General features: G+C 42.2%; 1 protein-coding gene across 1 annotated transcript; it reads left to right on the top strand.

Annotated features, from left to right (window-relative positions):
- Positions 1–2,778: 2,778 nt before the first annotated feature.
- On the top strand, positions 2,779–25,287 carry LOC142149664 (C-type lectin domain family 10 member A-like). The gene is made up of 9 exons (XM_075204978.1): positions 2,779–2,858; positions 10,327–10,437; positions 10,987–11,082; positions 11,161–11,220; positions 11,674–11,745; positions 16,579–16,653; positions 17,307–17,458; positions 18,824–18,930; positions 24,148–25,287. Exons 2-9 carry the CDS (start codon positions 10,335–10,337, stop codon positions 24,290–24,292), a joined length of 810 nt encoding a protein of 269 aa, XP_075061079.1. The 5' UTR covers positions 2,779–2,858; positions 10,327–10,334; the 3' UTR covers positions 24,293–25,287.
- Positions 25,288–25,571: the final 284 nt, after the last annotated feature.

Genomic DNA, 25,571 nt, shown 5'->3' with positions numbered 1-25,571 from the left:
CATTGGTTCAGGAAACCCCTACGAGTTTTGGGGTCTCCATCGTACTTTGACGGAGTAGGCAGGTGAAGCGTGGAAACTGTAGACACCTGGGATGGCACTGGGGAAACGGAGGAAAGCACAGGAGCCTCAGGAGTAGCTGTCACAGTCTGTCCAGATGTTCCTTGGGAGGTTAATGACTGATAACACTGAAGTAACAGCTGTTGGCGGGCATCCTGTTGCTCCACACGGCTGACCAGATGCTGCAGCATCTCCTTGGCTGTAGGTTCTGTATCTGGGTCTGTCATGGCCTGATCTTACTGTCACGGGCACTAGGAGTCTTTACCCAGGGATCACCAGGTGGTAGGCTTACCAGAGCAATGTAGATGGTAATAGAGTACTCTGGTAGCAGGGTGATCACGGAACAGGTAATGGTAGATGATGAGATGCTCAGGAAAGTCTATGACTAGCAGCACTGGTAATATGGAAGTATTAATACACGAGGAACTGTATGGACAAGGACACGTGAATGGTAGTCAGTGGTCTGCGATAGCAAGTTATACCACTGCTATAGTGAGGAGGAATGTCCAACAGCAACGAGGAGGTGATGAGAGTCAGCGGTCTGCGGATAGCAAGTGGTACCGCTGTCTGAGTGAAGGAATGGAATCCAAGTGGAGGTATCCGGGTAGTCAGTGGTCTGCGATAGCAAGTTGTACCACTGCTATGTGAGAGGATACTGGAACAGGTGATACAGGAAACAGGGATCAGTGGTCTGCCTTCAGCAAGTTGTACCACTGAATATATATGTGAGGAGGTGTACGGGGAGAGACTGCAACACAGGATGTACACGGGCACCTTAAACACGATCCACAATAATATGCACAATATATATAAATGACTGAACAGGTCTGCAAATGTAGAAAGTCTCTTGAAGTAATCCAGCACAAGATAACACAGTCAATGATGGCAATAGACTCAGCGGATAGCAGACTCCAGAGGAGAACCAACACAGTCCAGCAAGGTATGCAATACACCAGCACAGTCAATGAGAAGTATGCATACCGTGGTTCAGAAGTAGGCAGTCAGATAGGAGTGCAGCGATACCTGAGCGGCAGGAGGCCGGCAGGATGAGAAGTCCCTGGATGGATGAGGAAGAGTCTAGTAGGTGCAGCGCACAGGTAAGTAGACCAACAGGGACACGAATCCACAGGAATCAGTAGAACGTGGAACTGGACTCATGGAGGACCCAGGAGAATGGAGATGATCTAGCAGAGGAGTAGCTGATGAGATACGAATCCAATGCTGACAGGAGGGTGGAGACCAGCAGGACACAGGAAGGCGTGGAGAGCGGATCAGCAGCGGATGGACGATAGCGCTGACAGCAGCAGCAGGGCTCTGCGGACACACGGAGGTAACCAGTAGCAACCAACCGGTACCAATAGCGATGGAACACGGGAGAGCAGAGTAGACCAGGAGCTGTTGATCACGAAGAGAAGCAGATGGTAAATAATAGCAGCAGTCTCGAGGAAACACGGGAGAGATGAGATGAGGCTGAGGTGCACAGGAGCAGCGGATAGGAATCAGCTAACAGTCACGATGGTGAACACAGGCGAGTTGCAAGCTGGAGACTGTAGTGCACGGAGGCAGCGGATAGGAATCAGCTAACAGTCACGATGATGAACACAGGCGAGTTGCAAGCTGGAGACTGTAGTGCACGGAGGCAGCGGATAGGAATCAGCTCACAGACTTGATGATGAACAGGTGAGTGGATGTGGAGAGAGGGCTGTAGTGCACGGAGGCAGCGGATAGGAATCAGCAAACAGTCACAATGGAATATGATAGCGTTGACGTGGTATAGAAGACTGTAGTGCACGGAGGCAGCGGATAGGAATCAGCAAACAGTCACAATGGAATATGATAGCGTTGACGTGGTATAGAAGACTGTAGTGCACGGAGGCAGCGGATAGGAATCAGCAAACAGTCACGATGATACAGTTGATGGTAGAAGTGGTATGGGAACCACAGTAGTAGAAGTGGTTTGGAAACCACAGAGGTAGAAGTGGTTTGGAAACCACAGGAATCAGCAGCGCTGAATACACGAGGAAACATAGGAACACCTTCAGAGACTCATGGGGAATGAGACTCCAAGATCAGGCAACGTGGTGTTGACCACAGGTGCTTAATATAGGGAGTGTTGCCTGATCTGCCAATTGAGTTAAAGGGACATACACTGAAGTATAGGAAAGGGCTGCGCATGCGCAGACCCTCAGGATGGAGGACGGCCACGGTTCCTAAATGTCCGGGAAGAAGCACTCACAGTCCAGTGAGTGACACTGTTCTCCCTCTTCTCCCTCACTCTGGTTCTCCTGCTTTGTGGTTCTCTCTTCTCTTTGCCTTTCCTCAGTTCTATCTCCTCTCCATTGTCTTGCTTTGTCTACTTTCAGTTCTCCCTTCTCTCCAACCTCTGATTCTCTTTCGTCCCTCCCACTCTTGTGGTTCTATATCCCCCATATGGTTATCTCTTCTCTTCCTCTCTCTGGTACTCACCATAGTTCTTCTTCCTTCTTCAGGATCTCTCCCTCTCAGCTTCTCTCTCCTCTTCCCCCTTTCTGATTCTCCCCTTCCACTCTGGTTATCTGTCCTCTCTCTATTGAGGAAAGAGCAGCTTATTCCATTTCTCTATATCGGAGGCTTGCGAGGAGGTGGATTCAGGTGGCACGAGAGTGTGCATGCTTGGTAATAAGAATAAGTAGCAAAGTTTAGAAAGTACTAATTAAGCTTCTTTTTTTTTCAGAACATGTCAAAGGACTATCAAGAATTTCAGAACTTTAATGCAGACGCAACAGGCAATAGTTTAGGAAACAATTGGTGGAAAAATCCAGGTAAAAATCATATGGACAATGGTGAATGTTCCCTATAAAATTGAGGAGTGGTAACAATGGTGGCCCCTCATTTTTAGTGACAAGAATACAAATTTGACCCAACATTCATGGTGGCAAATATACAAGGTACATCTCACTTATTTCTGGTGGCATTTCTATTAAAGGCAGATCCTGGTTCTACCAAAGGCTTGTATACAATGCTGTCCCTAAGTTGTTTGAGTTTAGAAGACAAAGCAGACCCACATTTTTATTGTTTAGTATATAAGTGTTATGACTAGCGCTCCAAACATAAACTCAACAAGCAGTCGAGATCTTCGCCGATAGTAGCTGCCTTTCCCGTAGAGCGAGATTTGCTCACAGTTACTCAGATGTCTCCAGGTCTTAACCATAATTAGTATAAGCTTATATTTGATGACCGTAGCACGGGTAGTTGGAGGAAGTCCAGGAGAAATAATAGACTCTAGCTGATGCCCGCGATCCATCAATCTGGTGTTGGTTATGGCAACTTGGAAACAAGCAAGATCTGGTAATCAGGCAGAGATCAGAGCAACAGGAAAAAAAACAGAGGTCAGGTAAACAGGCAGAAGTCACAATGGTGGGCAGTCCCTGCCTTAAATAGTGACAATAGCCAATTCGCACTTTTCAGCTGCAGCTTTACAATTTGGCATAGAAGGCTTAATTCATTACTGGCAGCTTGTTGCCCATGCACCCAACTGACAGCTGTGTTGGGATGCAGCGGTAAGAATGAAAGCATACCGGGTGTTGCCCTGGGGATAGCTGGGATGAGGAAGCGGAAGTGACGTCCTATCTGTCAATGCAACAGTCAGAATGCACTCAGTGTAAACAGACGAATCGCCCAGGGGAGGCTTGTGACAGTATTCTCCCTTGAGGAGGGGTTAAAAAAAACCCAAATCCCGGTTTCCTGGGGAATCGTTTGAGTAAATCCTTGAGTAAACCAGTTTGCATGCAGATGTTTTTGAGGGATCCAAGTGCATTCTTCTGGGCCATAACCCTTCCAATGGACCAAGACGTGTGTCAGGATTTCCAATATGAAGACCACTGAGAGAGCGTAAGTGGAACAAAGTGTTTTTATTAAACACAGGTTACACAGGTCTTAGTATGCAATAAATGGTAAAGTGGTAAGTGCAAGTCAGCAGGGTATGGCAGTAATTTCAAAGATAGCTCAGGAAGTCACAGATGCGGAGAATGCACAATAATATAGTTCAAAGAGGGGTATTCAATTGTTAGTGAGACCGCTGAAATACTCGCGCTCCAAAAATATTACCGTTAATACGGTAATAGCTCGCTGAAATCCAGCGAGGAAATTACCGTATTAACGGCATTTACGCGCAATATTACCGTATTAACGGTAATATTTTTGGAGCGCGAGTATTTCAGCGATATCGCTAACAATTGAATACCCCCAAAGAGTCAGTGCTGAGAGGCCGGATGACAAGTCTGATTCTGAGGCTGGAGAAGCAGAGGTAAAATCACCTAATCATAAGTATCAGGATACCTGGAAAACCCAAGAGGCACGAGGCACCAGATGAGTCACGAATGTGAAGGCTCTGGTACTCAGGAGAAACAAGGCACTGGAGGGATCATTCCACTCGCTATCCGTGGACCACCGCCTGAAGCAGACACAATATTCTTTTGCCATCTGACGGCCTTGTCTTGGGGATCTTAGGTGCGACTCGGCTGAGGCCACCCGATCAGGATTATCATAGGGTAGGTCCAGGCAATTAAAAAAGCATCAACAGACTGCAGGGCAGGTCTACTTGGACCAAGACTGAAAGCCCAAGACTGAGGATCACCTTGGGGAAGAGATATGACAATAACAACCTTTTGTTGTTCAGTAAACGAGTCTTAATTGAAAATAAAGTTTGCAACTCTCCTTAAAGTTCTGGAACAGGGCTCGGTTACCAGAAAATTGGTCTGGTAAATTTTACTTAGGCTCTACCAAGGATGCCTCCTCCTGGGCGGATTAACGGAGTGAGAGGTCCTGGACCACTTGGGTTATGGTCTGAATCTGACTGGCTAGGCCCTGAGCAGGACTGGGTCCATTGGGCAGAATCCTCCAATTTTGACTGCCATCGCAATCCGGTGGCATTCAGGGCAACTGGCAAACAAGATCCAGTAAACAGGCAGAGGCTAGTGCTACAGCCAATCGGGCAAGGTGCCAGTCGACATCCGGTAAACAGGCAAAGTTCAGGTCCGGTAATCAGAGGTCATAAGGGTGACATCCAATCATAGTATTGAGAACACAGGCATGACCTGGAGCTGGACAGCAATAGTGTAAACTAAAGCTATAAACGGCAGGGAGAGTAAGCCCTCCCTGCCCTAAATAGTGATAGTCAATCAGCACTTTCCAGCCACAGCCTCACAATTAGGCACAGGAGGATTAATTCATTACTGGCAACTTGTTGTGCATGCACCCGACTGCAGCTGTGCTGGGACGCAACAGTAAGAATGAAAGCATCCCAGCTGTTACCCTGGGGACAGCCAGGATGAGAAAGTGGAAGGGACATTCTGACTGTCGGGATGCACTGTAGTGTAAACAGAGGAGTTGTGGCAACTCGTGACAATAAGGAAGACCCCACACTCCTAATAGCTAGCATAAAAAGCTGACCCCACGTCCCCAATGACTAGTATACAAGGCAGACCCCACATTCCATGTGTTAAGTATAAAAACAGATGCAACATTTCTGGTGGTATGTGATAAAGCCCCGCCCATTTTTACAGTTAGTATAGAAAGATCACTCACATACATGGCTGTCAATATACACACAAAAGAAAAAACACATTTCTGGGGGTAACTATATATTAAAGACCCCACTTTATTGGCGAGTGCTATATCAAAGCCCCAACTTTCCTGATGGATATTATAGAAATATGACCTTATACAGCTGAGGACTAGTATACAGCGTTCCAACCTACTTGATTATCTGTCATTCCACATTGCATCCTTTATCCCACTAACTACAGGAACGTTTGTTCAGTTCCATTGAACCCCCTGAGTTATTGGTGATACTGAGAGATTGTCCTACAGCTGAGAGGTGCAGCTAATCAGAACCATCAGTAATTACAGAGCAGGTTTTTTCTGTCCTTCTTGAAGTTGCCACATGGACACCAGTCTGCTGATAATATATAGTTGTGTGATGCTTCCTATAGATAAACCGAAAACATATATGTAACAAACATAACATTAGCATTCAATTAAGTAGAAGAATGAACTTTTGAATATATTTGTTATATATATTGTTATGTTCTTCTAATATGAAAACGTCATTGAGTCTGTATAAAGAACTGTTTAGAATGTAGAACATGTATGTAGTGACATGCCTGGCTCCCTCGGTGTAGAACATGCATGTAGTGACATGCCTGGCTCCCTCAGTGTAGAACATGCATGTAGTGACATGCCTGGCTCCCTCGTAGTAGAATCAATCTATAACTCTCATGGAATGTTTTATTGAACCTACTTTTAATACATAGAATTTAGAAAATTAATAGAAAGATATATCTGAAGCAGTTTACAGTGTTGACCACTCTTTTCTCATACAAACGCTACAATCCTTAGGTCTTAAGGACACTGTCCTATCTTGGTTCTCATCTTACCTATCTAATCGTTTTTTCAATGTTTGTTTCTCTGGATCCACCAATGTTCCGCTTCCTTTATCAGGTGAAGTTCTTCAAGGCTCAGTGCTATGTCCTGTACTCTTCTCTATCTACACCACTTCTCTGGACAAACTAATGAGGTCCTTTGGGTTTCAGTATCATCTCTATACATATGATACCGTAATGTATCTATCTACAGAGGATCTCAACATCTGTGTTGGCCATGTTACTTAATGTCTTTCTGCCATTTTGTCTTGGATGTCCTCTCTCCACCTCAAACTTAATCTTTCAAAAACAAATCTAATAATTCTGCCACCAGACAACAGAATTTACTTACCTGACATATCTATTTCTGTTGACAACGTGCAATAAATTATACTCCCAAAGCTCACTGCTAGGTGTGATCCTTGACTCATGATCATTCTTTGTTTCCCACATCCAATCTTTGTCTAAATCCTCTCACATACATCTAAGTCACATTCCAGAATACGCGCATATATCATCAGACACTGCAAAAACTCAGATTTATGCACTCACTCAGCTCCTGCATTGACTATGGCAATACCATCCTTACTCATCTTCCCCAAACTAGACACTCACCCTAAAATCTATTTTGTACTCAGAGGCTAGATTGATTTTCCTTGCAACTATTTCACTACATCTCTCATTTCCTGCTTCCATACTCATTTACAGGACTTTTCTCTGTAGAAATCCCTCCCTCATACAACAAGACTTTCCTCAGCCTAAAAACTTTTTATTATTATTATTATTATTATTATTACTATTATTATTATTATTATTATCTTTTAATTATAAGACACCACAAAGGGTCCGAGCCGCCGTACATGACATATACAGAAAGTAGTGATCCATTATACATCACATGATACATGTTGTAGGAACTCCCAAGCGCAATGTCTTAATTACCAAAGGTACTAGATATGTTAGAATGTTACTGTAGTATGTAGGGTGTATTACAAGGACACGGATGTGTGCACTTTGACAACCCACAGATACCTACAAAGTTTAACTCTGCTGAATCATGGTTATGGTGCAAAAGGAAATAGTCTGGGACGCTGTGTGTTGTGAGCTGGTTTCTGATGTTTCTCTGGGGTTCTGCGGTTCTAAGTCATAGCTTTCTAATTGTTCTGCCCACATATTGTTTCCCGCATGGGCATTCTAGCACATATACTAATCCAGATGTGTCACATGAGAGCCTATCTTTAATTCGATAGCTCTCCTTAGTGACATTGGATTCAAAAACTGTCCCCGGTTTGGTGTTTCTTATCTGTCTAGTTTTACAAGCTTTACATCTGTTGCAATAAAATAATCATTTTGCCTTTTCATTCATCCAGGTACCTTTCTTCTCTTTCTCATTTGGAGGGATGGTGCAAATCACTAATCTATTTTGTAGATTGTCAGCACTTTTATACACAAACCTGGGTTTGGAGGGCAGAATTCTCTTAAGCTCATTATCACCCAATAGGATATTCCAATGTTTTCTGAAGTGTCTTTTACTTTCTTGGAACTCCTATTGCATTTGGTGATAAGAAGAAGATTCACTGCACTTGATGGGTCAGAGTTGCTTCTATCATTGGTGCTGATGCTCCCTTTCAGTTTCTCTCATATGTAGAGAGGCTTCTCAACCAGGTCTTTCTTAATTTTGTTTTTTGACACATGAAGAACAACATACAAAGACCAGACATACAGAATAAATAAAAACACAGGTAACAAGCTAATGCGGATTGAATTATATGAGGGACAGTGAGTGAGAGGGATGGCAGTAATCAGCGGGAAGTTGGCCTAAGATTAAGAAAACAGGGCTAGGGAAGCAGCCAAGAGGTTCAGAGGGTGATAGAATATTAGAAGAAGACAAAGGAAGAAGACCCTCCTCCTGAGAGCTTACATTCCAAAGGATGTAAGCCTTCAAGTGTTCTCTGAAAACTTATCTTCAGACAGCTTATAAAATTCCTCAACCATCCTTCTACCCTCCCTGGGCTATTATATCCTAATACCACACTCTACACAGTCCCTCAAGACTTATATGTGTTTTTTATATACCCAAACAATCCTCTAACCCCCTGACCAACAATGTTGTGTGATAAGATCATTTTCAAGTGCACAGCTTTCTACAAATACCTGCAGTCATAAAGTGCAAATCTTTCTACATGTATCCTGCATTACCTGGAGTTCATCACTCTGCGAGTACACTGCACTTCCAAGCTGCTCATGATCCACATTCATCAAGAGCGCTTACCTCAGTAAGAACTGCACTATCTAGTGTTGATTCTGCAGCACCTGGGGTTTTACCGGTATCACGAGTTCCATTGCTAGGGCTGGTTCTGAGCATCTAGGGCCTATTTCCAGTTCCATGTACCTGACTACAGGTGCCGGGATTGAATTCCCACAAACAGTTCCAGCTTCCAGTTCCGTACTTTGGTGCAGACTTCGGTCCTAGTCTCCTACGCAGAGTACTCTACATGAGCAGAGAGTTCATCAAGCTTTCCAGGTTCTGTTTCACTCCTACTTCAGCCAGACCCAAGGGTCTCGAATCAGATCAATAAATACAGATGACCATGACACGTAAAGTCCACTAAACTCCTATTCTCATTATAATCTAGCTGGACCAATATGCAATATGAAGCACTTACCTTTATGTATCAAATTCATTTTGTGCAATAGGTTGTTAGCTTGCAAGCAGGGCCCTCTGTGTCTGTCTTGTATTGTTACTGTGTTCCCAATTAGAAAACGCTACAGGATATGCTGGTGTTGATATTGATAATAATAAGAACAACAGAATCTAGAACATCTATAGAAATATATATCTGCCTCATTTATAGTAGATTGAATCTAATATATGAATGTAGTGACGTGTCTGACTCACTTATGGAAGATACCCTATAGAACATTGTCTTGTTATTGCTGTGGAGCCTGGGGCAGAAATATCCTGGTCCATCAGCTACTGGTCCCTGTGTAGCTGCCACCGATGCTACTCCTTGCACAGCTCCCCTCTATGTTTTCCATGGTCAATAGGGGGCTCCATGGTATGTGACCAAAAGAGTAACCCCTCCTCTCCTCTCTGAGCAGGAAGTAATGTGCCGGGTGAGTATAGTCATGGAGGGAGAGAAGGAAATCTGCTTCTGCCTGATTTAAGTCAGGGGAGCATAGGAGAGACCCGAGAAACCGTGGGGGCCCCTGAATGAGCCCTACATGGAGCTCTGGGTACAATTGGGGTTTCTTGTTCAATGCCTTGTGTCCACATGCTGCGGAGGAGTCTAGAGTGGTTGGATCTTATCCTCTGTTCTGGGTCTGGGGTGGTTTCCAGAGCAGAGTGTTGGGAACTCGTTCCTGGGATCCATTCCAGATGGTGGAATTGAAAAGGTTAATGATCAGTGAAGAAAACATTGAGATAATGTGTACATCTTCAAAGATGGACCCGAAATGGTTAACCCTTGGCACTCAGGGTAAGTATCACAGAGGCAGCATGAAAATTACACCTTACTGACCATTGTTCTAGAAAATACAGGGTCAGATATGAATGGATGTAAAAAGTCGGCCTGTTTTACAGAGTTCAATGCTGCTGGTCACCATCACAACAACCCTGGAGGCCCCGGGGAAAATCCCAGATACCAAAATTAGATTGTAAGCTCTGCTGGGCACATACTCTGTGCCTGTGTAAAAATAACAATAGCACAAAGCGGTTGTATCATATTCTCTCACTTGAGGAGTTTCAGACTACATATTGTATTAGAGATATTTCTCCTTCCCAACTCCTTTACTTTCCATACTTTTTAAACGATATTTTGTTGAATCCGGTAGTAACATATTTGTGAATTGATTCTGTCCTCCACAGGTTTAACAATGAACAGAGAGGACCTGCAGTCCCCCCATGTGGTCTGTGGTTTATCATCGCTCTTTGCTGGTCTCCTCTTCGTCATCATCATCCTTGTTGTGACCATTACAAGTGAGTGTGGAACATCACTACATTTATATTACATTATCCCCACTTTATATCCTCCAACTCAACCCCAAAACTCAGACAACACATTATAATAACGCTCACAACACATCTACACTGACTGTACCTCAAAACTCACATTATATTCCCATACTGCACCTACACTCACACAGTATATACACATATAATGCATAAGACCAATCTGGAATAAAACACTACAACAGGAATCCTCGTTAGTGTACGCTGACTGATGCAGCACACGTTTTGGTTTGACTCTAAGTTATATAACTGACCGCTCAGACCCCCGACCTCACCTTGTCCTACTATTCACTGATAATGGCTCATTTCACTGCTACTACCAGTGTCACAATGTCTGCACACCTACTAACTTTGCAGGTCCATGAACTAGTCACATTCAAGCTACACTCACACTTATGTGATATCCACATTAACACTAAATTCACACTTACACTACATTTACACACTCAATGCATCAGGGTCACACTTATTGAGAAAGAGGACAGATAATAAATGTTGACTTTATTTGTACACTAGACAATGGAGTAAACCAGACAGAAAGCAGCCTTGACTCCAACTTCAAAAACCTGAATACGAGTCTAAAGACAAAAGTGGAGTCTCTGGCTCAGGACGGTGAGTGTCCCCACGGTGATTGGTTTTGGCAGACTGAAGTCTCAATCTTGTTACCATGTTAATATTTCATGCCCTCAGGTGCCGGAATAATGGAGAAGATAAAGGATATTGACCTGTTAATTAAAAAGACTTCAAAAGGTGAGAGATGGAGATCTACAACCGAGGAGAGTGAGGGACAAGGGATGGAACTGGGGGTAATAAATGTCACACATCTATGTAGTTGGGGGAGAGTGAGGGACAATGGATGGAACTGGGGTAATAAATGTCACATCTATGTGGCTGGGGAGAGTGAGGGACAACACATGGATCTATGGCTCAGAAATCTAACACATATGTACTGGAGATTCTTCTGCATATTTACAATACTTTCCCCAATGTTAAATAACTATATCAATATAACTGTTATACATACCTACATATATTGGGGTCATGCAGAATGGGACATATGCCAGTTTCTGTAGAGTATGTTTCCTGAAAGTGCTCTGTACATACCCAGAAAGTGGGGACACATGTGATCCAGGCAGGAATGAAAGGTGAGTAAAACTCCAGGGAAAGAAGATGAATTTACCCATAAAACCTCTGTATCTACAGATACCACAATGATGAACAAACTGACAGAGATCGACACATTGGTGAAGGGGATTCTGTCTGATGAAGTATTAGGTAAATGGCAAACAAATTTGGAAGAGAAAGAATGGAGAAGGGGATTAGGGGATTTCATCTCTTTTGTATTTGAATTTTCAGAATCTAAAATGAATTGTGCTCCCTTATTACACTATTCACACACGTTACATGCATTGCATGGAAACAAGACCCCTTTGTAGAACTCAGAAATGTGGTCGCACCAGTTGGATTCACAACCTCCAAACAACTAGGGGAAGATAAGGTTTCAGAGTACAAGCCTGAAAAGTGTAGTTGTTTTGCGGGTAGATATTTTGAATGGATAGGATCAATTCTCAGGATGTGTCAGTGATCATTAAGTAGTTTATTTAATTTATTTTCTGAATTTTTTTCGTACATAATAAACTGGAACTTTTTTTTGTATTTCTGAAGGATAACTTAATTCTAGAAATTGATCTAGATAGGTATTTGATTGTTTAAGGCTTCTTTCTTCGTGCAGTTTCTTTTTTATCTAGTAAATTTAGGGAATGGTATATCTCTCGTCTAAAGGACAACTTGAATATTCCAGGTAACTGTTTCTATCTACTTACAATAAAAAGGATATGTATCAATCTTATTCGAACTCTATCTCATCTTTCCTAAAATTAGACGTAAATGTTTAGTAGAAATTGCTTCCTATATATGCAGATTGGCATTACTGGGTGTAGAAATAGTTCCAATCTCCATCCCTTATATTTGTGTATAAAATCGATCTAAAAAGTAAAATAATTATGTTATGAACAAAGTTAATACACTGGATTATAAATTCTCATCTTTCTATCTTTCTTCAGGGAGTCCATAAATAAAAACTCTCCCATCGCCTGTGAGTCATCTTTATGTGGGATAGAAGCATAAAAGTCACATCTGGGGGTAAATGTATCAAGCTGAGAGTTTTGAAAAACCAATCAGATTCTAGCTATCATTTATTTAGTACATTCTACAAAATGTCAGCTAGAATCTGATTGGTTGCTATAGGCAACATCTCCACTTTTCAAACCCGCTGGAAAACTCTCAGCTTGATACATTTACCCCCTAGATGTTCAAAATTTAAAATGATTATTCCACTGAAGATTATCCTCCATCAGAGGTGGTAGAGGCTCGTACAGTAGAACAATTTAAACATGTTTGGGACAGACATAAGGATATCCTTACAAAGAATAAAGTTATCACTATGAAGGAGCTACAGAGATCAGTGGCTGACACTGGAGGTAAGGTGACCAGTCACCCATATCAAGGGCTCTGCATACAGCTGGTCTGTGTGTGAGGTGGCTGAAAGGATCCATTACTGAAGAAAAATCACTTTAATGGACAACTTGAGTTTGCCAGAAAATATCAGAATGACCCAGCTAAAATGTGGGCTAAGGTTTTGTGGTCGGATGAGGCAAAAATGTAGCTTTTTGGCCCTAGTTAAAAATGTTATGTCTGGTGCAAACCTAACACTGCCCATTCCTCAGCAAACACCATCCTAACAGTAAAGTATGGGGTGGCAGCATCATCTTGTGGGGATTCCTCAGCGGGGATGGTGAATCTTGTTAAAATTGAAGGACGGATGGATTGTGCAATATCCAGGAAAATACTGTAAGACAACCTGCTTAAAGCTGCTAGAAAACTAAAGCTTGGAATAAAGTTCACCCTTCAGAAGGACAATGATCCCAAGCACAAGGCCAAACAACACTGGTGTGGTTGAACAACAAAAAGGTGAATGTTAGGGGCCGTGGCCTAGCATCCATCATCAGCAGACGTACTTTTCACCAGCTCCTGCTATCACATCAAGAATTTCTAGGAAAAACTTGGACATCTTCTCCCTAAACTGCGTTAGTTGCCTGGAAGCATCTCCTTGCCTCCCAAGGATCATAAATCGTTTCCTACTGCCGAGGACCCAAAATTTGGAAATCGCCGCATTGGGGCCTAATCAAATCAAAGGGACCCATTAATAGTGGCAGAATAATCTTACGGAGCGGCTCACTAATAATCCATCAACACAGCCAAACCTGCTGCAGAACAAGATGTTGCTGTCATCATCCTCAGCCTCATCAGTTTGTACATCATCGTCACACAATATTAATCCATCACCGCTGGAATCCACCATTACAGAAGTCTCTGTACTTTGATGTAATTGACGGTGAATGCCTTCCTCGTGGAATTGTAGTTTATTTTTATTAACAACATCTTTTCCACATTTTGAGGAACTGCTTACACCGATCGCTTACAAGGCACCCGGCTGTGCTGAAATCTCTTTCCGAGTACACACTGGAGGGTGGGCAGCTTAGGCAATGCAAAGCACGTTGGTACATAGGTCTCCAAATTTCCTTTTTTTTCCTACAGTATGCAAAGGGACTGTCTGATGTGTCTTTTTCCATGCTGTCATTAAAATAATCCTCCACCATCCTTTGGATGTTGATAGTAGGATCAGGTACAGTTACGGCAGAGTTTTCATGGTTTTTGGTCAATTGTTTTAGACCAGACCAGATGTCAAAATTTTGTGCAGAGTCATCTGCATCATGCCTGGGTCTCTTGGGAAAGCTAAGATGTTTCCTAGCTGCAGTTGAGTGAGAAACTGGAGAGGAGGAGACGTCTTCCTGTCATGTAACACTTGAGCTGTCATCTTGCTCACCTGCTCACCAGGAGCTCCTTGCATCTCTTGAGATTTGGGTCAGTTGGAAACAAAGTGAAAACAAAGCACTTAAACCTAGGATCAAGCAAAGTCGCCAAAATGTAGTGATCCGATTTCAAGATTTTGATAACTCTTGGATCCTGCCGAAGTGAATAAAGTACTTGATCTACAAGTCCGACATACTTAGCATAATTGCTTTGTTTCAGCTCTACCTTCAGTTTCTTAATCTGCTTTTCCAAAATTCTAATTAAGAGAATCAGTTGGCTCGAGCTAGCAGTGTCTGCACCACCAAGTTTATTGTGTGAGCAAAACAGGGAATGTGATGGAATTCACCCAGCTGTAATGCTCTCTCACAATATTGTTGTCGGTATCAGAGATGACATATCCTGAGGAGAGTCCAAACGGGATAAGCCATGTTGCAACAACATCCCATAGTTTTTGTAACAGATTGTCAGCTATATCCCTCTTAGTGAAACTGGTGATACACAGAGTAGCCTGCCACGGAAAAAATGATGTACTTGGGTACATCCTGCTGCTGAAGGCGAATCACCAACCCAGTGGACTTTCACAGTCATACAATCTTTAGTTTGCCCAGTTCTGCTTGTCCACATATCTGTGGTTAAGTGTGCAGTAGGTAGAATGGCATTTTGTAACCCAATCATTACATTTTTACGAAGATTCTTGTACAGGTGAGGAATAGCTTTTGTAATAAAATGGTGTGATGGAATTTAGTAACAGGGAGACAAGATCTCAATTAACTGTCTAAAACCAGCGGCATTAATAGTGGATATTGGACGCAGATCTAATACTAGCATAGTCGCCATGGCTTCTGTGATCCACTTTGCGACTGGGTGACAACTTTCATACTTGTTTCCACTTGCAAAGGATTGTTTAACAATCAACTGTTGTAAACTACTAGTAGACTTCTTCTTGGTTTACTTCTGGGATGAAGATTCATCCCCAGCAGCACCAGCAGTAGCATCATTGGGTCTAATGAATTGTTCTGAGGAGTCCAGGATAGTGGAGCAGTCATCTAGCCTTAGCAACTTGGGTGCAGGACTAACTGCACTCACTACTGAGGATATTGATGAGGAAGGTGTTGTGGGTGTAGGTTGCAGGTGCCGGGATCTAGGTGAGAGAAAGGACCTAGCTGATGCTGGACTGCTTGTTGTTATTTTTTTTAGCATAAGTTTTTCAGATTTTCCCAACAGCTTTCCATGAACTTGCTTTAAATGGCGTAACATGGATGAGGTTCCTAGATGGTTAAGGTCCCTCCCTCTACTGACTGTGGCTTTACATACACTACAAATGGCTAGACAACTGTTGTCAGGATTTGGGTAAAAATAATTCCACGCATAAGAGTTGGATCTTTTGGTCTTATGCCCAGGCATGACAATGGTCTTCTTATCATGTGCCAGAACTGCTTCCACTGGTGCAGGACTTACACAAACAACATCATCCTCATCAACATCCTCATTAGCGCCCTCGTTGGCTACACAAATATCCTCCTCATTCTGTTACAATTCCAAAGTGGCATCCTCAATTGGTGCATCATCGGCTACACTTAGGCTGCTCATCCACACATCTGCTGAAGTGCTGGAAGGAGGCTTCTTTATGAGTACACTACTAGACAGGTCAGGATTACACAGAGTACTCGTGGCTAGACCCTCCCTAAGGGATTTGTGTCATTTCTGATTCTTTCCTTGCAACTGATTGTGTAGAATGGCATGTTGGCAATTGTGTTTTTTTATTTTTTGGCACACATAAACACACCCACACAGCTTGGGAGTGATGTTTGTGATATATTTATATATAAATTTCTCTATATTCAGTCTTCATACTAGTTGTAGTAAAGAATGTGGGGGGGGGGGAGGGGAGTAGATTTCTGATGTCAGATGTAACTGGGTCTCTTATAAGTAGTTATCTATAAAATTACATTTATTAGAGTATTAAATATTTTTGTTAAGTGGTCCCAGGTCCCTGAGCCCCTATAAATCACCCCTGCCCCGTAGCCTGGTGACCGGGACATGGGTAATATGAGGTATTAATGTGGCACTGCTAGATCTGAGATAGTGATTGCTGAGTCTTATGGAGATGGGGTGGGGGAGAGAATAGGGGACAACACACAGATATAAAGATTGTTTGGTTATCTGGAATTACTATGAGGGGTCAGATAAATATCTGCTGGGGACTGTAAGTAACCGGTATTCTCCATATTACAGGGTCACTTCAGAGCGATGTTCAGAGGATATTAAATGCTATTGGAAAATTGAGAGAAGAGATCCGAAAAGAAAATGGTGAGTTCATACTAAGCCACCCACCAGAGCACTTACCCACCAAACCTATTTCCCAACAACACCCAAACATCCAGATCCAACCATTGTCTCCAGTCACCTCTAGTGTCCTCATTTCTTATCCCCATCACATGATATCACCTAATATGTGATCAATGTCCCTGATTCCCCACAACAATCCCACAGTCCTAACCATCTGGGAACGTCACTGCTTATCTCTTTGTAATGATGAGATGCACAGTTCTTCTTCTCTATTCTGTATTCTGGGTGTATTCTCAGTATCTGTTCTTATTCTGTATGTAATGGCAACTGCACAGTGTTACTCCTCTTGTGCTGTATTCTGGGCCTAATTCACAGTATCTTTTCCTACATTGTGTGTATAGACAACTGCACAGTACAACTTCTCCTGTCTTTCCATCGGATAGAAAGGAAAGAAGGCAGGAGAATTATGTAGGTCTCTCTTCCTTCCTATGAGCTTAACTAGAAGTGCTAAGCTGCAATCATTTTCAAAGTCTCTAAAAGACAAGAAATTAATTTGCTTCCTGTAATTGCAGCCACATGTTCCATTTGGATGATTGTAACATGTCAGAAATGTTCTCAATCTAACCACCGACCATTTTCTAGAATTCATCTTAAACCATAATCAATTCCTGCAGGTACTCAGGACCCTCTCTGCAGCCTTGACTGGAAACATAATGCATTGAGCTGCTACTATGTGTCCCAAAAATCCCGTCAATGGCCTGACGCCAAGAAAGACTGTGAAGATATGAAGTCGCATCTGGTCGTAATAAACAATGCTAAGGAGCAGGTGAGTAAGGATGGATCATCCTAGGAGAGCTGGAGATATCTAGGTATGGGGGAGAGTGAGGGGCACCTGCAGATTACTGGATCATCCCTAGATATGGGGGAGAAGTGTTGTGTACAAAGTGTGCGAGTGTAGCTAAATGTATCTGTATAAGTAAATGTGGGTACACATAGTACAGAGATGGGTGTATAAGTAAATGTGGGTGTACATAGTACAGAGATGGGTGTATAAGTAAATGTGGGTGCACATAGTACAGAGATGGGTGTATGCGTGAATGTGGGTGCACATAGTACAGAGATGGGTGTATAAGTAAATGTGGGTACATATAGTACAGAGATGGGTGTATAAGTAAATGTGGGTGTACATAGACCAGAGATGGGTGTATAAGTAAATGTGGGTGCACATAGTTCAGAGATGGGTGTATAAGTGAATGTGGGTACACAGAGTACAGAGATGGGTGTATAAGTAAATGTGGGCACACATAGTACAGAGATGGGTGTATAAGTAAATGTGGGCACACATAGTACAGAGATGGGTGTATAAGTAAATGTGGGCACACATAGTACAGAGATGGGTGTATAAGTAAATGTGGGTACACAGAGTACAGAGATGGGTGTATAAGTAAATGTGGGTACACATAGACCAGAGATGGGTGTATAAGTAAATGTGGGTGTACATAGTACAGAGATGGGTGTATAAGTAAATGTGGGTACACAGAATACAGAGATGGGTGTATAAGTAAATGTGGGTACACATAGACCAGAGATGGGTGTATAAGTAACTGTGGGTGCACATAGCCCAGAGATGGGTGTATAAGTAAATGTGGGTACACAGAGTACAGAGATGGGTGTATAAGTAAATGTGGGTACACATAGTCCAGAGATGGGTGTATAAGTAAATGTGGGTACACAGAGTAGAAATGGGTGTATAAGTAAATGTGGATGCACAGAGCACAGAGATGGGTGTATAAGTAAATATGGGTGCACTTAGTCCAGAGATGGGTGTATAAGTAAATGTGGGTGCACATAGTCCAGAGATGGGTGTATAAGTAAATGTGGGTGTACATAGTACAGAGATGGGTGTATAAGTAAATGTGGGTGTACATAGTACAGAGATGGGTGTATAAGTAAATGTGGGTGCACATAGCCCAGAGATGGGTGTATAAGTAAATGTGGGTACACATAGCCCAGAGATGGGTGTATAAGTAAATGTGGGTACACATAGCTCAGAGATGGGTGTATAAGTATATATGTGGGCACTGTAGTCACAGTTAGGAGAACAACTTGTGTGTCCGGTTGGACAAGTATATAGACAACAGTTAGATGTGTATTGATCAATGCAATGATCTCTTTTTCTGCTTTGGTGAAGGATTATGTTATTCAGCTGACCCAGGGGATCACCACATGGATCGGTCTGACAGATATGGACGGCAGCTGGAAATGGGTGGATGGGACGTCCTATGAGACTACACCAAAGTAAGATGTTGATTTAATTACATCCCATGTGTAATGTTCATGATCAATAACAAATTCTCATTGGCACCAAAGGTGAGTGGGATGTGATCTTCCTTTCCAGCCTGTTTCCTCATTGGATCTTACTCTATTTAATAAGCCTTCGGACAGAAATGTGCATGTCATTCCGTCTCCGCCTATTTCATCCTCAACCTTGGCCCTCCCCTCTTACTCGTCTCCTTCAAAAGCCCTCCTGCTCCTCTGAACGCCAATCTAGGAAATCTCGCTCCATTGCTGACTTAATCCACTATAAATTCATTCTGCCCTCTCTCTTTCCAAACAAACCTATTTCACATCCCTCATCTCGTCCTGTCCAACACACCCTGACGCCTCTTTGCTACTATTAATTTTCTACTGTGTCCTCCCCACCTCCTCCCCCATCATTCATCTCCGCTCTTGACTTTGCCACCTACTTCAAAGACAAGATTGACTCTATCCACATTGATATCTGTTCTCGGGAGATTTGCCTCCCCCACCTGTCCTCTCTATCACTCACTCTGCCACCCTTGGCTCCTACCGTCTTGTAACTGTGCCGAAGATCCCCCCTCTATTTGAAGTGCATACTTGTCGCCAGTGGTCGACCACTGGTTAATACCCAGCATCAGAGATTTTAAATCACCGGCGCTAGGCGCCATGTGCATAAGCAAATCTTTGAATGTATTTCATCAAATGAAAATGTGTTTTCAGATATGTGCTTCGGTGCTGGGGAATAAATACCCAATGCTACAAAAGTGAAGGAGTCAGACCCCTGCGCTAGGTGGTGGGGGGTGTGGAATTGGTTTTTTTTTGTTTTTTTTTAATTAATGAATACATATATTTAATGTACAGGCAGCTCTGGTAGTTAACCGGTATCCAGTGCCGAAATGATTATCTCCCGGGAGTGTGACTGTGCAACATAGTGTGAAAATGTACATTGTTTAAGGTTATATTAACGAATGAAGTGTGTTTAATAAATGCAATGCAGCGCAGGTAGGTAACCAGTGTGCTGCACCAGGAATGTAAAAATGTGTATGCAATGTGTAAAGTGTTGGCTAAATGTGTGTTTAATGTGTATAAAAGAATAAAATGCACTCACCTGTCCCCGATGATCCAGGGGGCAGATCTGTTACTAGAGATTCTAATGCCCTGTGCGAGGTAGACCACTGGCGCCCCGCACCAATTTTGGTGGTGGTAGATGCTGCCTCCCAAGGAGTGCACTACTGGATAAGAAGTAGCCAACCTCTTATGTTTAATATTCCAGTCTCCTTCGCAAAACTAAATTAATATTATTCACATCTTTATTTTACTATATAAAGGCATATTTACCCTCTTATTAGCCCCGACATTAGATTAATAGCCCTCATATTACACAAATAGTCCTTCTTCTACCTCAACACTGTCCCACATTTAACTACAAGAACCCAAAACTCCCCAGTAATAAATTAATAGCCCCCACCACCACAATCATCCTACAAGTAAAATATTAGCCCCACCAATAAATTAATAGCCATTATAAATAAAACAGTGACCAGCAATAAATTAGCGGCCCCTACTCCTCTTAACTTAATAGATCCAACCCCCATTAAATGAATAGCCCCACCAATAAATTATAAAGCCCCACTATTAATTAAGTAATAAACCCTAGCCCCATTAGATTTATAGCCCTTCTGGTAAATTAATAGCCCCTACCTTTATTAAGTTAATAGCCATTACCAATACATTAATAGCCCCTAGCCACATTAAATTAGTAGCCTGTGAGGATGGACTGAGAGACTGACATGCTGAGGTAGAGACAAAAGGAAGGGAAGGAGGGGAAGAGAGAGAGACACAAGCTGAGGGGAAGACAGAGAATCTGGAGAAAGAGATTCACGGGCAGAGTGGGAGACGGGGAAAGGAACACATGCTGAGTATTACTTACCTAGATGGCTGGTTTATAGTCAGGTGTAAAATGGAGGAGAAGCTGGTGGGCTGTCCAGGAGGCGGTGGGTCCTCAGCTGAGCACTCACAGTAATAAGGCAGCAGCTTGCTGGGCTAACCACGGGGAAAGGGCATCTTGATCCTTGGGGAGGGTAACTGGGCGGCTAGACTGGACCCAGGTATGAGCATCTTGTGCTGCACTGCACAGGAGCTCCTTAATGTCCCTATGTGGTGTCAATAGCAGAAGGAGCGCCTCTGCAATTTGGCTTCCCCCCCCACTCGCTGCTTATATAGTGATCTGCCAGTGTGGGCTCTGCCTCAGTCCCAGTTGTGTGCCTGAGGTTGTGACTTGTGTAATAATAGGAGGCCTTGAACCCTGGGCGGCTGAACTGGCTGTACAGCCCTCGTTACGGCTCATTAGGGCTCTGCAGCGGGGGCTGTGGGATCAGCCCTGGAAACTTCACCCGCTGGCAGTCAACTTCCGTGGCTGCTGGAGGAACTTAAAAAACAGCCCCCTGGAATCAAATAGATGCAGGAGTTGCAACACCTCCTGGGGGTCCCAGGAGGCTGAGCCAAATACTGGAGCAGAAAGAGCTTCAGGTAGCAGCAGGGCAAGAACAGCTGCCCCAGGATCTGTCTGCTTTACCCTTGGTATTGTTTTCAGCCAGGAGGGAAAGCCAGATCCCTTCCAGGGTACCTGGAGGTGGTTCTAGGCAAAAGATTTATAAGATAAATCTCCTGCCTCAGACATACCAGCACCTGGGGAGGAGAGTGGTCTGAAACCCCCTCTACCTGGCAGCTCGTGGACAGCGGGTAAGTTCACCCCCCCTGCTACTAGCTTCAATGTTACAAGTTGTAAACCCTTTCAGACTGATTTACATGCAGACTGCAGGAACCATTCTGGATTGGTTAAAGGGGCAGAAGGCCAGATCACCTGCTGCCAAGTTAGTGTCCAAATCTGTATAAAAAGAGACCTGTTTTACCCTGAACTGTATTATTTCATCTCATCCTATCTATCTAATCACTCATTCATTGTTTGTTTCTCTGAATCCACCAACTGTCTGCTTTCTCTGTCAGTTGGAGTACCTCAAGACTCAGTCCTAGGTTCTCTGTTTTTCTCTATATCACTTCTCCTGGAAAGCTAATCTGCTTCTAAGGTTTTAATATAATCTCTATGCAGATGTTACCCTAATTTTCTATCCTCTCCCGATCTCACACCATCTGTGTTGTCCCGCTTTACTGATTGTCTTTCTGTCATTTCAATTTGAATGTCTTATCACAACCTCAAACTCAATTTTTTTAAAAACAGAGTTAATAATATTCCCACCATTTAACAGAAGTTGACTACCTGACACTTCTGTTTCTGCTGACAATATGACAATAAATACCACCAAAATATATATATATATATATATATATATATATATATATATATATATATATATATATATATATATCCTATTCCGCACATCAAATAAACATTTCCAGTATACGTACATATCTCACAAAAGACACTGCAAAAACTTTAATTCATGCACTCATCATCTCCCTCATCGACTGTTGCAATTCCCTTCTTACTGGTCTTCTCAAAATCAGACTCTCACTCCAGCAATCTATTTTGTAAGCAGGCGCTAGATTGATTTTCCTTGCATAAAGATCTTCCACTGTTGATATGGTCTGTCAGTCTCTACATTTGTTGCCTATTTTTACCAAAAATAATATAAACCATATCTACTAATATACAAGGCCATTATCAAAACTGCACCAAAATACATCTCCTCACTTGTCTACACTTGTCCTCACACAATGTGACTTCCTCTAGTCTTAAAACCTTCAAGCGCCCTCTGAAAACCCACCACTTCATGGAAGATTAGAATATTAGTCAACCACCCTCTTAATCTCCCTGCAGAATAATAGAGTATTATAGAATATGTTGTATGAGGCAGCATAATGCAGAATTATAGAATATGTACTATCAGGGAGGATAATATAATATTATAGAAAGTGTAGTATGAGGCAGGATAATGGAGTATTATAGAATGTGTAGTATCAGGGAGGATAATATAATATTATAGAATGTGTAGTATGAGGCAGGATAATGGAGTATTATAGAATGTGTAGTATGAGGCAGGATAATGGATTATTATAGAATGTGTAGTATGACGCAGGATAATGGAGTATTATAGAATGTGTAGTATGAGGCAGGATAATGGGGTATTATAGAATGTGTAGTATGAGGTAGAATAATGGAGTATTATAGAATGTGTAGTATGAGGCAGGATAATGCAGTATTATGGAATGTGTAGTATGAGGCAGGATAATGCAGTATTATAGAATGTGTAGTATGAGGCAGGATAATGCAGTATTATAGAATGTGTAGTATGAGGCAGGATAATGGAGTATTATAGAATGTGTAGTATGAGGCAGGATAATGGAGTATTATAGAATGTGTAGTATGAGGCAGGATAATGGAGTATTATAGAATGTGTAGTATGAGGCAGGATAATGGAGTATTATAGAATGTGTAGTATGAGGCAGGATAATGGAGTATTATAGAATGTGTAGTATGAGGCAGGATAATGGAGTATTATAGAATGTGTAGTATGAGGCAGGATAATGGAGTATTATAGAATGTGTCGTATGAGGCAGGATAATGGAGTATTATAGAATGTGTCGTATGAGGCAGGATAATGGAGTATTATAGAATGTGTCGTATGAGGCAGGATAATGGAGTATTATAGAATGTGTCGTATGAGGCAGGATAATGGAGTATTATAGAATGTGTCGTATGAGGCAGGATAATGGAGTATTATAGAATGTGTCGTATGAGGCAGGATAATGGAGTATTATAGAATGTGTCGTATGAGGCAGGATAATGGAGTATTATAGAATGTGTCGTATGAGGCAGGATAATGGAGTATTATAGAATGTGTCGTATGAGGCAGGATAATGGAGTATTATAGAATGTGTCGTATGAGGCAGGATAATGGAGTATTATAGAATGTGTCGTATGAGGCAGGATAATGGAGTATTATAGAATGTGTCGTATGAGGCAGGATAATGGAGTATTATAGAATGTGTTGTATGAGGCAGGATAATGGACTAGTACTAGGCAGATAAATTTGGTAATAACAGATGTGTGTTATTGGGAATGATTTAGAAGCTCCAGCATTTTAATTTATTTTGCTGCCTCCACTTGGCCTTTCCAGCCAGTGAGATTCGGAACATGGGGCATCTATGTCTGTCAGTGTGAGAAACATAACAAGTCTTTGTTGTTTATTACAGGTTCTGGCTTGAGAATCAGCCAGATAACTGGTTCAGTTATTACATTACAGAAATTGAGGACTGTGCTCAGATAAAAAATGACGGGTGGAATGATGACCGCTGCTCTCGAAGGTTTCAGTACATTTGTGAAAAGAAGATTTCATGAAACTTCACAGTGCCAACAATGTCTTTATATTTGTACCAGCACATAGACAACCAGGATCTATAATCTGCCAGCAGCCATGTTTGCTCATGAGTTTTATTTCTTTAGTTATTAACTCCATGATTAATTCATCCCACTCAGGACCTCTATTAATAATCTCATACATCCATAACATCTATCATTCATTCCATTGTCTCAGTATCTTCATTATTAATTATATTCTTTCTGGACCTTCATCATCAATGCCAACCTCCCAGGACCTCTATCATTAATGTAATCTGCCCAGGACCTTCATCATCAATGCCAACCTCCCAGGACCTCTATCATTAATGTAATCTGCCCAGGACCTTCATCATCAATGCCAACCTCCCAGGACCTCTATCATTAATGTAATCTGCCCAGGACCTTCATCATCAATGCCAACCTCCCAGGACCTCTATCATTAATGTAATCTGCCCAGGACCTTCATCATCAATGACAACCACGTAATACATTCATCATTAAATCCATTTGTTCAGAACCTCTACCGGTAATGCCATCCACAATGTGACCACAATTGTGAATGTCAAATATAGTACCTTTGTTATTAACTCCATCCATTTGGGAGCTTGATCCACTCAGGACCTCTATCCTTAGTGCTATCAGCTCAAGTCTTCTATCATTAGTTCCATCCATTCACAACCTGTATTTATAATGCCGTCCACTCAGGACTTTCATCAATAGTTGATTTCACTCAGGAACTACATCATTGATGCCAACCACGTAGGACCTTCATTATTAATGCCATCAAATCAATATTTTCAGAATCATTGCTACCCACTTTGGACTTTTATCATAATGTCATCCACTCAATAATTTTATTATTAGTGACATCCACTCAGGACCTTTATAAATAATTCCCAATTGTAAAACGCTACGGAATATGTTGGCGCTATATAAATAAATGATGATGATGATGATAATTCCATCTGTTCAAGACCTGTGATGAGACCGTGATACCTGGCATACTGCAATAAAGGTTATCCTGCTTTTAACTTCTGTTCTCTTCAGGAAGAACGTCAGTGACACTTCCTTTGAGTTACTTAAACACTGTTATGTCTACACATAATCTTATTTTGTTGAATGTTGTTGACGAAGAACTGTCAGTTAATTCTATGGGGATGAATGGGGGTGCAACACTTGAACTAACCAGTCACAATTACCAGAAAAAAGGGGCCCTCTGCAGCTCCTGAGACTACCAAAAGTCACGTAAGGGGTAAAATCATAGAGTGCCCCCTTGAAC

This window comes from Mixophyes fleayi, chromosome 4 (genome assembly GCF_038048845.1).
Source record: "Mixophyes fleayi isolate aMixFle1 chromosome 4, aMixFle1.hap1, whole genome shotgun sequence".
NCBI lineage: Eukaryota > Metazoa > Chordata > Amphibia > Anura > Limnodynastidae > Mixophyes > Mixophyes fleayi.
This window is presented reverse-complemented; position numbering and strand designations above follow the sequence as displayed.

Coding starts and splice junctions, on each gene's coding strand:
- LOC142149664 (XM_075204978.1), top strand. CDS start 10,335: ATGAACAGAGAGGACCTGCAGTCCCCCCATGTGGTCTGTGGTTTATCA. Junction 10,438..10,986: donor CCTTGTTGTGACCATTACAA/GTGAGTGTGGAA, acceptor TTTGTACACTAG/ACAATGGAGTAAACCAGACA. Junction 11,083..11,160: donor GGAGTCTCTGGCTCAGGACG/GTGAGTGTCCCC, acceptor TCATGCCCTCAG/GTGCCGGAATAATGGAGAAG.